Source organism: Garra rufa, chromosome 15 (genome assembly GCF_049309525.1).
Source record: "Garra rufa chromosome 15, GarRuf1.0, whole genome shotgun sequence".
Lineage (NCBI taxonomy): Eukaryota > Metazoa > Chordata > Actinopteri > Cypriniformes > Cyprinidae > Garra > Garra rufa.
Window position 1 is genome coordinate 18,402,736 of NC_133375.1, and position 15,783 is coordinate 18,418,518.

Consider the following 15,783-nt stretch of genomic DNA (forward strand, 5'->3'; position numbering starts at 1 on the left):
AGCTTGTTGCATCATACCAAAAAAGACTTAACAAAAAAGGCTATAAAGGTGCTTCAACAAAGTACTGAGTAAAGGGTATGAATACTTATGCAATGTACTTATTTCAGTTGTGACAATTCTGTTTTTGCTTCGTGAGTATGGTATATGGAGTGTGGATTGATGCAGGAATCATAAGCCAGCAACATAACAAAACAGGGAGTATGAATACTTTCGCAAGGCATTGTAAATGAGAGATTTATTACAGCTGATTATTATAGTCTCAGTGTTGCATGTGATTGCTCAGACACTGATTGGGGTCGCTGTTGAGTCTGAACTGAATGTTGTGCACAGCATCCAAGTTAGATCACATGATATTGGCTTACTGAGGGGAATCGGATCCGTTCAGAGAAATAGCAGTTTGTTGGCCCATCAGTGCTGATCAGGATGCTGCTCCAGTCGCACAGTGTTATGTCACTGACATACTGTGTTAAATTGAACTCAAGGATAGTTTAGAAGATGTGACACATTGTGTTTTCCAGTCATAGCTACATAAAGTCTATTTATTATTATTATTATTATGTTGCCAGGATGTAATTGTTTATGGAATGACAATTTTTTCAGCATGGATTCTGTTTATTTTTATAAAGCAAATGAGACAGTTTCGTAAGAGGGTCGGTCTGCATTGGGACAGAAGACATGCTAAAAGAACTTTTTAAACACTGTTTTCACATTGATGAGGTCCAAATAAAACAGCCATTTAGGGATTTATTTAATTGCAGCAATGATGCATATTGCTTCAATTTTCTTAGAGGCCATTTAGTTTATTTGAAAATGATGTGTGAGTTTATGGTTGGCTCTGTCTTTTAAGCTTTGTATTTAACAATGGTGACCTTCAGTTGATGTGTTTTAAAGAAATAGTTCACCCAAAAATGAAAATTTTGTTATCATTTACTCACCCTCATGTCGTTCTAAACCTGAATACGTTTCTGTCTTATATTGTACACAGAAAAAGATAAACAGTTGTTGGTGTCTATTTACTTCCATAGTAGGGAAAGAAATACTATGGAAGTCAATAGGGACCATCAATAGGTTTGGAATGGCATAAGGGTAGGTAAATGATGACAAAACATGCATTTTTGGGTGAACTATCTCTTTAAGTCAACACATTACTGTTGTGAAACCTCATCTATGTTGGCTAGCTAGAAAACATCACATTATGGTTGCAAATATTTAAAAAAAAAATTAACAAATGTTTATGTTTGTAAAGCATTGTAACCCACAAAAAATGTAAGAATAATGGCAACATAGAAAACTGCTAGGAAAATAGGGATGTTGGTGATCTTTTTTATTAAATATTTCAGAAAATGGCAGGTCTTGCTCAAAGATTCAGCAGAGAAACCATTCATGTCCAAAAAGTGAAATGTGCTAGTAATTTGTAATATTACAGAACAAGAAAAATGATCTTAGATTAAGAAAGAAGAATGGTTTCACAGCCAGACCACGAGACCATCCATGAATACAGACACAACGTACTAAGATTTGATAATTAATACACACTACCATTTAAAAGTTTGGGGTTGGTAAGATTTTTACAGTTTTTGAAATATTACAATTTAAAATAACTAACTTTTTGTATGTAGTTAATCTGTGTTGGAAAAGCTAATTTTCCAGCATCATTACTCCAATCTTCAGTATCACATGATCTTTCAGAAATCATTCTAATATGCTGATTTGCTGCACAAGAAACATTACTTATTATTATCAATGTTGATGAATAAAAAATTCAAAATATTAGCATTTATTCAAAACAGAAATCTTTAAGAAGTCTTTACTGTCACTTTTAATCAATGTAATGCGTCCTTGCTGAATAAAATTATTATTTTTAAGAAAGAAAAAAAAAGATAATCTTATCGTACTGACTTCAAACTTTTGAACGGTAGTGTACACATTGAATAGTAATAACCTGAAATGAGGGCACATGAACGAATCTTCCAGCAATTAAGAGTGCGCACAGAGCCGATAAGACACTTAGAAGATAAGACTGAGATTTTACATTACTACGGATATTACACTGGATGGAATGAGGGAACTTCAAAGGAGATCTGTCAGGATAATTTGCTGAGGAGAAACCGTTCTTTTCATTGTGACTGTATCTTTCCCTCTCTGGCCTTTGTTATGTGGTCTATTTTTGTCTGGTTTTAATTACAATATGGGCTGGATTGGCACATTGCCTGTTAATAAAGTGATGTGTTTGCATTCTGATCCATTTTTACCATTTGTGCTGAATAATCAAATGGAATGAAGTAATTCAAACGGACAGTGGTAATTAAACTGATTAAATGTCCATAGGAAGAGTGGCCATATGGACTTTATAGGTGTATGAAATGTCATCCCTGATATTATGTTCAGTTCTTTCACGCCTAATTGTCTTCCTCATGTGCCTGCAGGACAGCAGTAGTTCAGAGTCCCTGGATGGACGAAGTTTGGACTCTGCCAAGAGCTTTGACGCGGTGGTGTTTGACATGCTCAAAGTGACACCCGAGGAGTTTGCTGTAAGTATAAATGCTTAGAAATGTTCCATGGTTCCAGTGTCAAAACATGACGCTGCGTTGATTTTTTAATCTATGAAATACAGTTGAGGTCAAATGTTTACATACAGCTTGCAGAATGTACAAAATGTTAATACAAATGCATGCTATTTTTCATTTAGTACTAAACTGAAGTGAAAACTTTGAATTTGAATTTGAAGATCAGGGTTAAGTTAACTTATTTTGTCTTCTGGGAAACATGTAAGTATCTTCTATAGCTTCTGAAGGGCAGTATTAAATAAAAAAAAATATGTTTAGGCAAAATAGGAAAATATGTGCACATCTTCATTCTGTTCAAAAGTTTTCACCCCCTGGCTCTTAATACGTTATTTTTCTTTCTGGAGCATCATAGAGTGTTTGAACCTTCTGTAATAGTTGCATATGAGTCCCTCAGTTGTCCTCAGTGTAAGAAGATGGATCTCAAAGTCATACAGTCATTGTTGGAAAGGGTTCAAATACACAAAAAGACTTTCAGTAAATGGAAACCTAAAGTTCACTCTCTTCCTCACAGAAAGCTCTGGTCTCTTGTCTCTTCTGAAGTTGAATTTTGGTTTTAAAATCAAATTTGAAATCCAGATCTTTGATGGTTTGAGGTTAGAGTTGTGTTAGTTTTGTTTACTTTTCAACATTAGTTGATGATATGACATTAATATTTTAACCTTAGTAAAGCATCATCTGTAATGGAAAAATGCATCTTTATGCCACTCGGTGATGGTTTGGCATGAAAACTGTAGTGATTTGAAACTAGGGCAACATATTTCAGTTATTTTTCTGAAACATATGCATCAGTGTAATTAAAGTAAAATGTTCTCAGACTTTGGCAGCACTTATTATCAGATCACTGCTCATACTGAGTCCATGTCAATTCATCTCTGACTTAAAGTGCACAATGGCCTACTTAGGAAATTTCATCTTTCCATCTCATAAATGTAATATGTGAGCTCAAGGGAAGCATTTAATTACCCATTCATTAGATATGGCTCTTTTTATAATTATAGAAACCCACCATGCTCTATTAAAGGTGCATTAAGTAACTTTTTCCACTGTAAAAAAAAGTTTCACCCCCCAAGAAATCAATAGTACTTTCGTAAAGTATGTTTAAAACTGTTCACCCACATTAAGATAAAAAAAGTGCATGTAAAACAAAAATTATTGCCCTATTCAAATATGTTAACGCAATTAACACTGGTCATTATGGTCATTTTTTACTTTTTTCCCTCATACAATAAAAGCAAATGGTGACCACAGATGACAACGTTCTCCATCCGCTTTTATTGTATGGAAAAGAGCAGCTTGAACATTCTGCTGAACACCTCTTTTTGTTTTCTATGCAAAAAATGAAGTTTTGAATGACAAGTTATTAAATGATGACAGAGTATTATTTCTGAGCGAACTATCTTTTAATTATAGCTTTTATTTTGCAGAGTCAGATCACTTTGATGGATGCTCCTGTATTCAAAGCGATACAGCCTGAGGTGAGACCAATATCCATGACAACTAAATACACATCCTCTGTGTTTGTCAAGCCACACAGAACCCCACAGCTGTGAACTGATCTCATGTGCTCTCAGATTAATATGACGTGGCACTATAGCGGTGCATTAATGACACACATACACACACGAACACAGACCGCGCTACCCACAGCATCTAGCTCCACATTCTTCCATTACTTTAACCAGGGCCTCTCCTCTGCTCTGGGTTACAGAGCCCTCGGTACTTTTCTTAATTAACATTTTATGTTAAGACAAGACAATGGAAAGGCGCTCATAACAGATATGATAGATTTGGATCAGGATCAATGAGAAGTGCTGAGTTTTTTCCACAGATAATGAAAACAAGTCTGCCAAGGCATTTTGCAGTTTACTGCAGGTTTTGTGTAGACTGTTTTCAGTGTGATAAATTTTCATTGCCCCTTACATTTGGGCATTTAACATGGTAGCTGCTATCCAGATCTTACATAAGAGTTTAGTTGTCACATTTTATCTTGCCATGATCAAAAGATGGTTGGTTGGCAGGTTCAGGAAAGTATAAAGCAAAGAGAGAGGCACTATCAATTTAATATTAACCAAATAATAAATATGGATTTTATAAACCATCCAGTTTAAAAGGAAAGTTCACCCAAAAATAAAAATAATGTCCTTAATTTCTGACTTTCATGTCGTTCCAAACCCGTAAGACCTTCATCCATCTTCTGAACACAAACTAAGATATTTTTGATGAATTCCGAGAGCTTTCTGACCCTGCACAGACAGCAATGCAACTACTACATTCGTGCCAGCTCTATTCCAATCTCCCTAAAACTTTGCATGCTTGTTAAGAATCACCTGTTGAATGTGCTCACCAGGTTTCGTGAAGTTTTGAGTTTTCATTTAGGCTTTATAGGCTTTTGGGTATATTTGGACAGGCCCCTTTTCTAAACGACCCTGTTATGGTTTCCCAAATGGTCAATTTCAAAAGGTTTTTGATAATTGATACATATTTTTAATATTAACCTGTGACGTTCAGAAGTTATAGGCATTTTACTAAACGTGGCCCTGCCCCTTTCGAACATTTTGGCGTTTTTGACAATCATTGATATTCACTCTCCAGAGAATTTTTCTCCAGAGAAGTTTGGTTCTGATAGGGTAAAAAAAAAGCAAAATACCCGAAAATTCACCAGGCTCACAAACAAATCTCCGCTGTGAGCCAAGGAGCCCAATGACATAAGACACTTTAAGCAGTTATGAGCAATTTCGTACTTTTGTTCGCTGTAGTGTCCCCTTCAGGCCGATTGGGGTGGGCCCTGGTCTTGTAGGTGGTGTGAGTACTACCATCCCTCCAAGTTTCAAGTCTTTACGACTTACGGTTTCGTCGGCACGATCAGATTTACATAAAGATCGCTGATCCCTGACCATTCTAAGAATTACAAGAAGGTTTCAGCACTACACTGAACCCCTAAATATAGCTGCAAGAAGTGATTACCAGGGTTTTTTATGACTGTTATAGTCCCAGCTGTGACCTAAAACTTTGCATGCTTGTTTAGAATCACCTGTCGCATGCTCTCACCAGGATTTCTGAAGTTTTTAGTTTTAGTTTTGGCTTTATAGGCTTTTGGGTATTTTTGGAAAGGCCTCTTTTCTAAACGACCCCGTTATAGCTTCCCAAAAGGTAGATTTCAACATTTTTTGTCAACATTATTGACCTAGATAGTCAAATTGTGCGAAAAACCTAGGACTATTTCGTAAATAGTAGGTTTTTTACATGTTCTCAATCATTTAACAAATGGTTTGATTAACAGCAGTGGTTCTATAGGCAAAGCTGTTCGAATTTAGGAGGTCTATCGTATGATACAAATATTGTGCATATGTGTGAAAAACACACAATATACAATCGTTTACGCCCTTGAAAAATGCAATATCGTCCATCTCTCAGGCCTTTAAGGCCATGAGTCAAACAGGCCCACTGAGTTTCATTCCGATCGACCTCCGTTAGCCTTGTCTAATAGGTGCTCAAATTTCATTGGCCTATGGCTGCCATGTTTTTTGAGATACGCAAATGTCCTTACAGCCGCTTTAGACCAAGACCCTGCGTACCAATTTTCGTGTCGATATGACAAATGGTTGCATAGTTATGGCTGTTTTTATGTTTTTTTCCCTCTTACAGCACAACTAAGTGGCCAAGCTCCACAACTTTTTTCATGTGACCTCAGATTCAGCTCGTACATATGCATTGTGAGTTTGGTGAAGATATCTCATTCCGTTCAAAAGTTATAGCCATTTAGTAAAGGTGGCCCTGCCCCTTTAGAACGTTTTGGCCTCACTTTGCAACAGAGAGTCAAAAGTTTAACTTTGGTTTTTCAAAATTAATGCTATTCACTCTCCAGAGAATCTTCCGGCGCTTGTTTGGTTCCAATCGGGTGAAAATTCTAGGACTAGTTTGCAAAAGTAGGAAAAATTTTGAAAATTTGAAAATTTCGGTTTAGGAGTTATGAGTGATTGTGTCCTTTTGATCGCTGTAGCGTCCCCGTGAGGCCGATTGGGGTGAGCCTTGGTGACGTTGTAGATGGTGTGAGTACTACAATCCCTCCAAGTTTCAAGTCTCTACGACTTACGGTTTGGTCTGCCCGATCAGTTTTACATGGAGATTGCTGATCCTTAGCCACTCTAACAATTACAATAGGGTTTCAGCACTACACGCTACATTCAACAATTTCTTCTCTTCCGTTTCAGTCTTCGACACCCATTCAGGAGAGTACCAGCCTTACTTATTTGAAGCAGAATATAGAGACAAGGAACTAAGAGAGATGGAGGTTCTAGTCTGTAAATTGTTGAATAAATTTGTTATTTTTGTTTTCTTTGCACACAAAAAGTATTCTGATGTCGCATGAACTATTTTAAGCATGTCTTTAATACCTTTCTGGCCCTTAAACGTGGTGGTTGCATTGCTGTCTATGCAGGGTCCGAAAGCTCTCGGATTTCATTAAAAATATCTTAACTTGTGTTCTGAAGATGAACGAAGGTCTTACAGGTTTGGAACCATATGAGGGTGAGTAATTAATGACAGAATTTAAATTTTTGGGTAAACTATCCCTTTAACTGGAAACTGATTCAACACATAGTTAAAAACACATTAATCAAACGAAAAGAACATAACATGAAAAATATGACCGGTTTGTCTCACATTTTAGAGTTAATATGAATGTGGTGAGAAAACCACTTTAGTGTCCCCATTTTATCATGAAGAAATATTAGCCAGGCTTCTTCCAGGTCTCTCCAGACATTCTACCCAGTGATGGTGTAATGCTGGCGCAGAAAACTGTTTGGCAGACTGTTTAGCAATTACTCCTAACCAAGCTACTTTTCTCAACACTTCACGTCTGGAATCGTTTTGTTCCATTCATAGTGACCTTGGTTTGAATCTGTGCCCTTTTTCAAAGAGATGAGCAAATCGATTTTCACATTTAGTAAGAGTGAGTCAGGATTGTTTGAATTTCTTCCAGAGTATGAGTGAACGTGAGTATATGATGATGTCCATTGACCTACATCTTTGCGGTCCTTAGTTAACATGACATCACCTCTGTGAGCTGTGTGCACTAATGAGTCAGTGTGGATTTGAGTCTCTTTTTTTGCTGGAATCATTTCTCACTGACAGCCACAGACATCCCAGTGTGGATTTGTTTGAAAAGGCCATGGGCTTATTGTTATTTATTGTTTTTCCACGTGGCAGCATTAATAGCTAGCATTATGAGAGTTTTAACCATTGCTGTTTGATTGATTCTGGTGAAACTAGCCAACGGTTTGGTGTGTTAACAATTTGGATTTCCGAGTTTTAGCACTTTCCATTAATAAAGGACAAAAAAGAAGAAGGTGCTTAATCAAAATCAGATTTATTTTATACATTTAATTACCATTTAAAAGTTTACAGTCAGTAAGGGATTTCTTGAGGAGAAATTATTCAGCAGTGATGCATTAAATTGAAGGAATGTAAAGACAATTTAACAGTGTTGCAAAAATATATATTGCAAATAAATTCTGTTCTTTTTAACTTTCTATTCATAAAAGTGTTTGTATCACAGTTTCTAGAAAAATATTAAGCAGGACAATTGTTTTCAACACCAAATCAGCATATTAGAATGATTTCTGAATGATCATGTGACACTGAAGACTGGAGTAATGACTGCTGAAAATTCACAGGAATGAATTACAGTTTAAAGTACAAATAAAAAGTTTTTGAACAGTAAGATTTTAAATGTTTCATAAAAAAAATATCTTCTGCTCATCAATTCTGCATTTATTTGATCCAAAATACAACAAAAGCAGTAATATTGTAAAATATTTTTCCTATTTAAAATAACTGCTTTCTATTTGAATATATTTTAAAATGTAATTTATTCTTGTGATCAAAGCTACATTTTCAGCATCAGTGTCACATGGTCCTTCAGAAATCATTCTAATATGTGGATTTACTGTTCAAGAAAGTTTTAATTATTATTGTCAATATTTAAAACAGTTAAGTACATTTTTTTCAGGATTCTTTGATGAATAGAAGGATCCAAATATCAGCATTTATCTTAAATAAAAAGCTTTTGTAACATTATAAACTATACCTTTCAAAAGCTTGAGTTAGTATAATTTATTTATTGATTTATTTTTTGGAAAAAGAAATGATAGAAAGGAATACTTTTATTTAGCAAGCATGCTTTAAATTGATCAAAAGTGATGATAAAAGACATTTATAATGTTACAAAAAGAATCTATTTCAGATAAATGCTGTTCCTCTGAACTTTCTATTCATCAAAGAAACCTATACAAATTCTACTTATGATGCCAAAAAATCAGCTTTGAAATCCCAAGAATAAATTACATTTCAAAATATATTAAAATAGCAAAATAGTTCTTTTAAATAGGGAAAAAATTTCAAAATGTTACTGTTTTTTTGTTCTTTGGATATAAAATGGAAATAAATGCAGGCTTGGTGAGCAGAAGAGACTTCTTTAAAACACATTTAAAATAGTACTGTTCAAAAACTTTTGACTGGTAGTGTATATTAAAGTAGAAAAGAGTTAATTTGAATTATAATAATATTTAACAATATTGGTAATTGGGTTTAAAGGCTGAGTTTGACAGATCCTAGCCAATGGTAGCACTATACTCCTCTTTTATAAAATGTAAAATTAAAAAAAAAATAGTTAAATTATGCCTCAACATGGTTGAGTATTTAATACTGGCAACTGTTATTGCCCTTTACCTTTATCAACCCCCCAAAAATCATCTAAATGAAAGGATATGTCCTTCAAACTGCAAAAAGCAATGCACTTAGGCCTTTGTGTAGGTTTTTGACATTCTGAAACATTAATCAAAGTCTGGATTGGGTGTAGGAAACAGCAAAGAAGTATTTTACCTCTTCCTCCCTCTGGAGTCTCTTTAGTCACGGGTGAAAATGGGTTTTCTCTACAGCTGACAGCGCTGTCATGTTTATCTGCTTGTACTCAAGGTGTTGCCAATGGTTTTATTGCAAAAAAATGTCAGTTTTTGACTTAATTGGTGTTCAGGGAAATAATCTGATTTGTGGAGCATGAACTTGTTTTATGTCAAGATGAATCTTCCCCTTCTCTTTCCTTAAAACATATTTGCATCTCAGGCATCACATAAATCGTTCAGCTGATTGATTTTATATAAAGCAAAACATCTACCATGGTGTTCCTTCTCTGAAGAAGACTAGAGTGTGAAACATATTGAATTAATTTGCTTACAGCACGAGTTCCCACTGGAAAAGAGCTCATTTTAAAAATGCTGAGTTTGACCTCCTCAGCCGCTAATTCAGGACTCCTTCATTACACTCAGTCTTTCCAACCCTGACATATTTGACAACGAACGTGGGCTTGTTATTGTTGAGCCCTTTGCCTGTAAGTTTCATTGGCCTGTGGAAACGCTAGTATAAGTACATTTTTGCGTTTGACCACATGCACATACATTCATTCATCAATATTTCAGCTGCGTGCTTTAGGGATTATTACAGATTCTAAAAGGAGATGTTCGTGAAGTTGACAGGGGCAACTGCATTAATAGACTTCAGATGTATGTTGGTTCTATAAAAACCACTAAATTGTTAGTGCTGTGTGAGTAATGTGAGCAGACAGTGTCTCTTTGCATAAAGTGGTGTGCTGTACAACTGTCTTTGGCTACAAGCATCTTTAGAAATTATATAGACAATCAGACAGAAAGATAAGTTTGTGGGCGTTCAAGCAGCCCTGTCACGTGGAACCAAATTATTGGAAATTAAATTAGATAAAGATGACTATAAACATACTGTAAACCAAAATAATAGTGATTAAAAAAGTCAAATGAAGCATGGTTGATTAAACCTTGTGCTGTTCTTGGCTGTGTTTATGGCACATGACCCTCTGGATATCCTTCCAAATGATGGAAGTTTGTTCCTCATCATTTCAGTCACATTTCATTGAGGACTGTTTAATGATCCTGTTACAGTGTCATGCCAACTTTGCAAAAGGGCTGTTAGTAAATGATAGATCAGTTAAAAAGTATATTGCATGAATGGTGTTAAAACTTCCTGCAGGGGAAAGTGGACCATGCCAACCAACCAAACCTAAACTCCGTTTAGTGCGACAGCTCATTTCACATGTGCATAGGCTTTCCTAAGAGGCCAGCACACACACACACACACACACACACACACACACACACACACACACACACACACACACGTTGGGTTTACATGTTTTATGGGGACATTCCATAGGCGTAATGGTTTTCATACTGTACAAACCGTACTTTCTATCGCCCTACACCTACCCTACACCTAAACCTAGCCCTCACAGGAGATTGTGCACACTTTTACTTCGTCAAAAAAACTCATTGTTCCAGATTTATAAGCCTGTTTCTCATGGGGACCTGAGAAATGTCCCCACAAGGTCAAAATCTACTGGTATTCCTATCCTTGTGGGGACATTTGGTCCCCACAACGTGATGAATACCAGGTACACACACACACACACACACACACACACACACACACACACACACACAATTTAATTCTTAGGGTGAGAGAGAAAAGTGGAAAGTCGTAATGAAAAACTGAAATATGACTCTTTTGGGTGCAAAATATAGTAATAAAAACTTATAACCCCCATAAAACTGAAATTGATAACTAATACACACTAATATCCAAAAGTTTTGGGTCTGTACAAATGTTTTTATGTTCTTGAAAGAAGTATCTTATGCCCATCAAGGCTGCATTTATATTTAATCTAAATAACAGTGAAAAGAAACACTGTGAAAATTTGATTACAATTTAAAATAGCTCTTTTCTATGGAAGCCTGTTTCTGCCACTGAATAAAAAAATAAAAAAAGGTTATTGCAACTTTATCTCACAATTCTCAGTCTTTTTTTTTCCTCAGAATTGCAAGATATAAACTTACAATTCTGACTTTTTTCTTGCAAATGCGACTTAGTATCTTGCATTTCTGACTTTTTTCTTGCAATTGGAAGTTTATATTTCGCAATTCTTCTATTGAGAACTTTATTCATGCAATTTTGACTTTTTTTCTCAGAATTGTGAGATATAAACTTGCAGTTCTGAGGAAAAAAGTCTCAATTGTGAGATATAAACTTGCAGTTCTGAGGAAAAAAGTCTCAATTGTGAGATATAAACTTGCAATTCTGAGAAAAAAAATCTGAATTGTTAGTTTCTATTTCATAATTCTGACTTTAACTTGCAATTGCGAGTTCATATCTCACAATTCAGAATTTCACGCAATTCTGATTTTTTTTTCAGAATTCTGAGATATAAACTTGCAATTCTGAGAAAAAAAACTGAATTGTAAGTGTATATCTCATAATTCTGACTTTCTCATAATTGGGAGTTCATATCTAGCAATTGTGAGTCATTAAGTCAGAATTGTGAGATATGAACTTGCAATTCTGAGAACATATGAGTCTTTTCCCCCCTCAAAATTGGACTTTATAACTCGAAATTGCAAGTTTATATCTCACAATTCTGAGAAAAAAAGTCACAATTGTGTGAAAAATCAGAATTGCATTTGTACCTCATAATTCTGACTTTATAACTCGCATCTGCGAGATAATAACACACAATTCTGAGAAAAAGTCAGAATTGTGAGATGTAAACTCACAGTTGCGAGAAAAATTTTTAGAATTGTGAGATTGCAATTACCTTTTTATTTTTTATTCAGTGTCAGAAACGGGCATTTTGTATTTGAATTTATTTTAACATGTAATTTTATTCATGGTGATGGCAAAGAACATTTTCATCATCATTACTCCAGTCTTCAGTGTCACATGATCCTTCAGAAATCATTCTAATATGCTGATTTGCTGCTCAAGAAACATTCCTTAATATTATCAATGTTGAAAGGTTCTGCTGCTTAATATATTTGTGAAAACCATGATTCTTTTCCAGGATATTTTGAAAAATAGAAAGTTCAAAAGAACATAATTTATTTGATAGAGAAATCTTTTGTAACATTGTAAGTCTTCACAGTTCTTTTAATCTATTTAATACATCTTTGTTGAGTAAAAGTACTAAATTCTGTAAAAAATAAAGAATAAAATATATATATTTTTTTACTGAGTCCAAATGCTTGAATGGTAGTGTGTAACCGAACAAGTCATCTTACACTGTAGCTGTGCTGTGTCCCCTGACGAAATGTGTGGCTTAAAGTGATGACTTAGCAAACAGACCTAAAATATTTTGGTAAGGTACTGTACCCAGACTGAGCTGCTTATTCACATGGAAACTCCACTCAGTCCATGTGGAAACTGAAATGCCTTTGAATGTTTCCATCTGCTTTTAGTCTGCATGATACAATAAAAGTGTTAGTATTCATAGCTCTGTGAACCTGAGGAGGCTTAGAACCATATAAAGTACCTATGCGAAGCTGTTCAGTCGATCAGATGAAAGCAGCAGATGTGTTGTCTTGTTCTATGCATTCTTTTGTCCCTATTTTACAAAATCGAATATTCTTATAGTTCATTTAGAAATTTTAAATTAAAGGATTAGTTCACTTCCAAAATAAAAATTTGCTTGTCTTGCACCAGCATTCGTGCATTACATAATGATGTAAATTATCAAGAAAGTTAAAAAAATATATATACCATCCTTAAAGTCAATACAAGGATGGTGTTAGTGCTGGGCGATATGGAAAAATCATGTATCACGATATGGATTATTTTATATCACGATAACGATATATATCACGATATACCAAAATAAAGTACGTTTTCAGTTATTCTCTGAAAAGTTTGACAAAAATATCATTGCATAATTTTTTTTTGCAACTTTATTTTTATTCGTTATTTGAAGTGACATTTAATTGAACTGTCACAAATTAGAAAAAATACATTTTAGTGCAGCAATATAAATATCAAATGACAACAGATGTGGTGGAGAGCTACAGTAGTCTTCAAATTTTTTATCCACATCATAATTAAATAGTATTATCAAAATAAACTTTTTTTTTTTATTAAAGTGCACAGCCATTTCAAGTTTCTGAGCAGAAAAGCACTCAATTATAAAAAATAAACAAAACATTTTTCAACCTTGTAGTGCAAAGTTTGCAAACCAAAATAAAGTATCAAAGTCTGTTTCACACATACTCCGTCTGCAAACTCGTTTTGCTTTCGCACAGGACGCATTTGCAGTCCGTTCCTGATCCGCGGATCAGGAACCATTTATCCGTTATTTTAATTTCAAATCCAAACCTGCTTTTTCAGCATTGGGATACTTTTATCACAGTACACTAATACAATAATACTAGACATATTCACGTTTAAACTCAACATATTATAAACAACGTAGGCTATTATTCAATGCACTTGACTTCTAGATTTGTATATTTGCTCAAGCAAGTTGCAACACATTTAAACACAGCATAGGTAGGCTATAGCTTCCTTTTCATATTGAATTTGGGCTATCACAAATATTTTAAATTAAAACTTACCACAGACAGAAACAGTCGGCTCTCTGTGCCTTTCTTTCGCATTAAATCTTTATTAAAAACCATATTTTAAAGAACTTTTCTACCTGGACAAGTGCATCTATTATGTTGCCTTGTTTATTTAAAACTGCACTATTTTAAACCTAGCCAAAAAGCCACGTGTTGACTGTGAAACACAGTAGACTGCATTTATATGAATTTATGGTACAGCTCCGTGTCAATCCATGTTCATTTTTACAGCGAACAATGCGCTGTCACTTTCATTCAGCGCATGCAACGCAATGCAGCTCAGCAAAAATAGACTCAGTGCCGAGACGACCGCTCCACTGCTGCAAACGCACCGCTTCTGGAACGCACTACCGGACAGCAACCGCGTGCAGTGTGAACGCTCTAATCCGTTAACATGGGTGCGGAAAAAAATACGCAACGCATAGGCACTGCAGACTAAGTATGTGAAACAGGCGTCAGCGTCGGGCGCGGAAACAGTCTTTTGGCAGAGTTTGCACATGACTGTCTTCTGCTCCGTGTCGGAGCTCTTGAAGCCAAAATGCAACCAAATCACTGACGTACCCCCACGTTTCGGCAAAAGTACTTCTTGGCTGCTGCCTGCGTAGCAGTTTCAGTTTGTTGCGACTCCGGGCATTCATCTTCAACCTCTTGCGTCTCCATCTTTAGGCTAAGCACTCACGAGTTAAAGCATGTCGCAACAACGTAAAGCGTCACGTCCCACAAGACGGAGTTTCTTTGTGAAAGAGTTCATTTTTATTCTTGATTATCACTTATAGAGTAGAGTATGCATTGCATAGCAACAAGACATTATCATATATTTGTCATAGCCTATTTAGGCTAATTCAATATTTTCTTTAGTAATTGATAAAATTAGGTTAGAAACGATAGAAACGATAGAAGAGAAATAGGACGATAGACACTTTTCTATCGTCCCCACGATATATATCGTCATATCGCCCAGCACTAGATGGTGTATTTAAACTTTAGGTCACTATAGGTCAAAAACAAATACAGTATAGCAAAATATGTAGTAATATTTTACTAATGCTACAGTGGAACAATAATAGTATTATTTAGCAAGAAAATCTTGAAAAATTATAATGGTTTCCACAAAAATATTAAGTAGCACTGTTTCAACATTGAATAATAATGAGAAATAATTTCCTAGACAGCAAATCATCATATTTCTGAAGGATCATGTGACTCTGAAGACTGGAGTCATGATGCTGAAAATTCAATATTAAAAATTATGAAAGTATATTATTAAAAAATATATATATAAAAAAACATTTTATTTATATATATATATATATATATATATATATATATATATATATATATATATATATATATATATATATACATACATACATACATACATACATACAGTCAAGCCTGAAATTTTTCATACCCCTGGCAAATTCTGGCTTAAAGTTACTTTTATTCAACCAGCAAGTTTTTTTTTTTTTTTTTGACCGGAAATGACGGGCTTCTCCCAAAAGATAATTAAGATGATGTACAAGAGGCATCATTGTGAAAAAAAAAAAAAAATTCTCAGCTTTTATTTATATTTTAACAAAAAGTGGCATGTCCAAAATTATTCATACCCTTTGCAAACTGTCACAGTCTGTGGGAAAATCCAAAGTTCTATACCATTCCAAATAGTCCAAGCTGTTCTAAAGCATCCTAATTAGCCTGACTCATTGAGAACAGCTGTTTTAATCAACTCAACAGGTGAAAAACAGAAG

At 34.9% G+C, this 15,783-nt stretch overlaps 1 protein-coding gene across 1 annotated transcript in view; it reads left to right on the forward strand.

Moving 5' to 3' along the window:
* Window positions 1–15,783, forward strand: part of ralgps1 (Ral GEF with PH domain and SH3 binding motif 1) — a 164,786-nt gene that overhangs the window by 18,334 nt on the left and 130,669 nt on the right. The window contains exons 4-5 of the mRNA XM_073819499.1: window positions 2,427–2,531; window positions 3,992–4,042. Coding sequence (XP_073675600.1) covers window positions 2,427–2,531; window positions 3,992–4,042 — 156 coding nt within the window. The remainder of the gene's footprint in view (window positions 1–2,426; window positions 2,532–3,991; window positions 4,043–15,783) is intronic.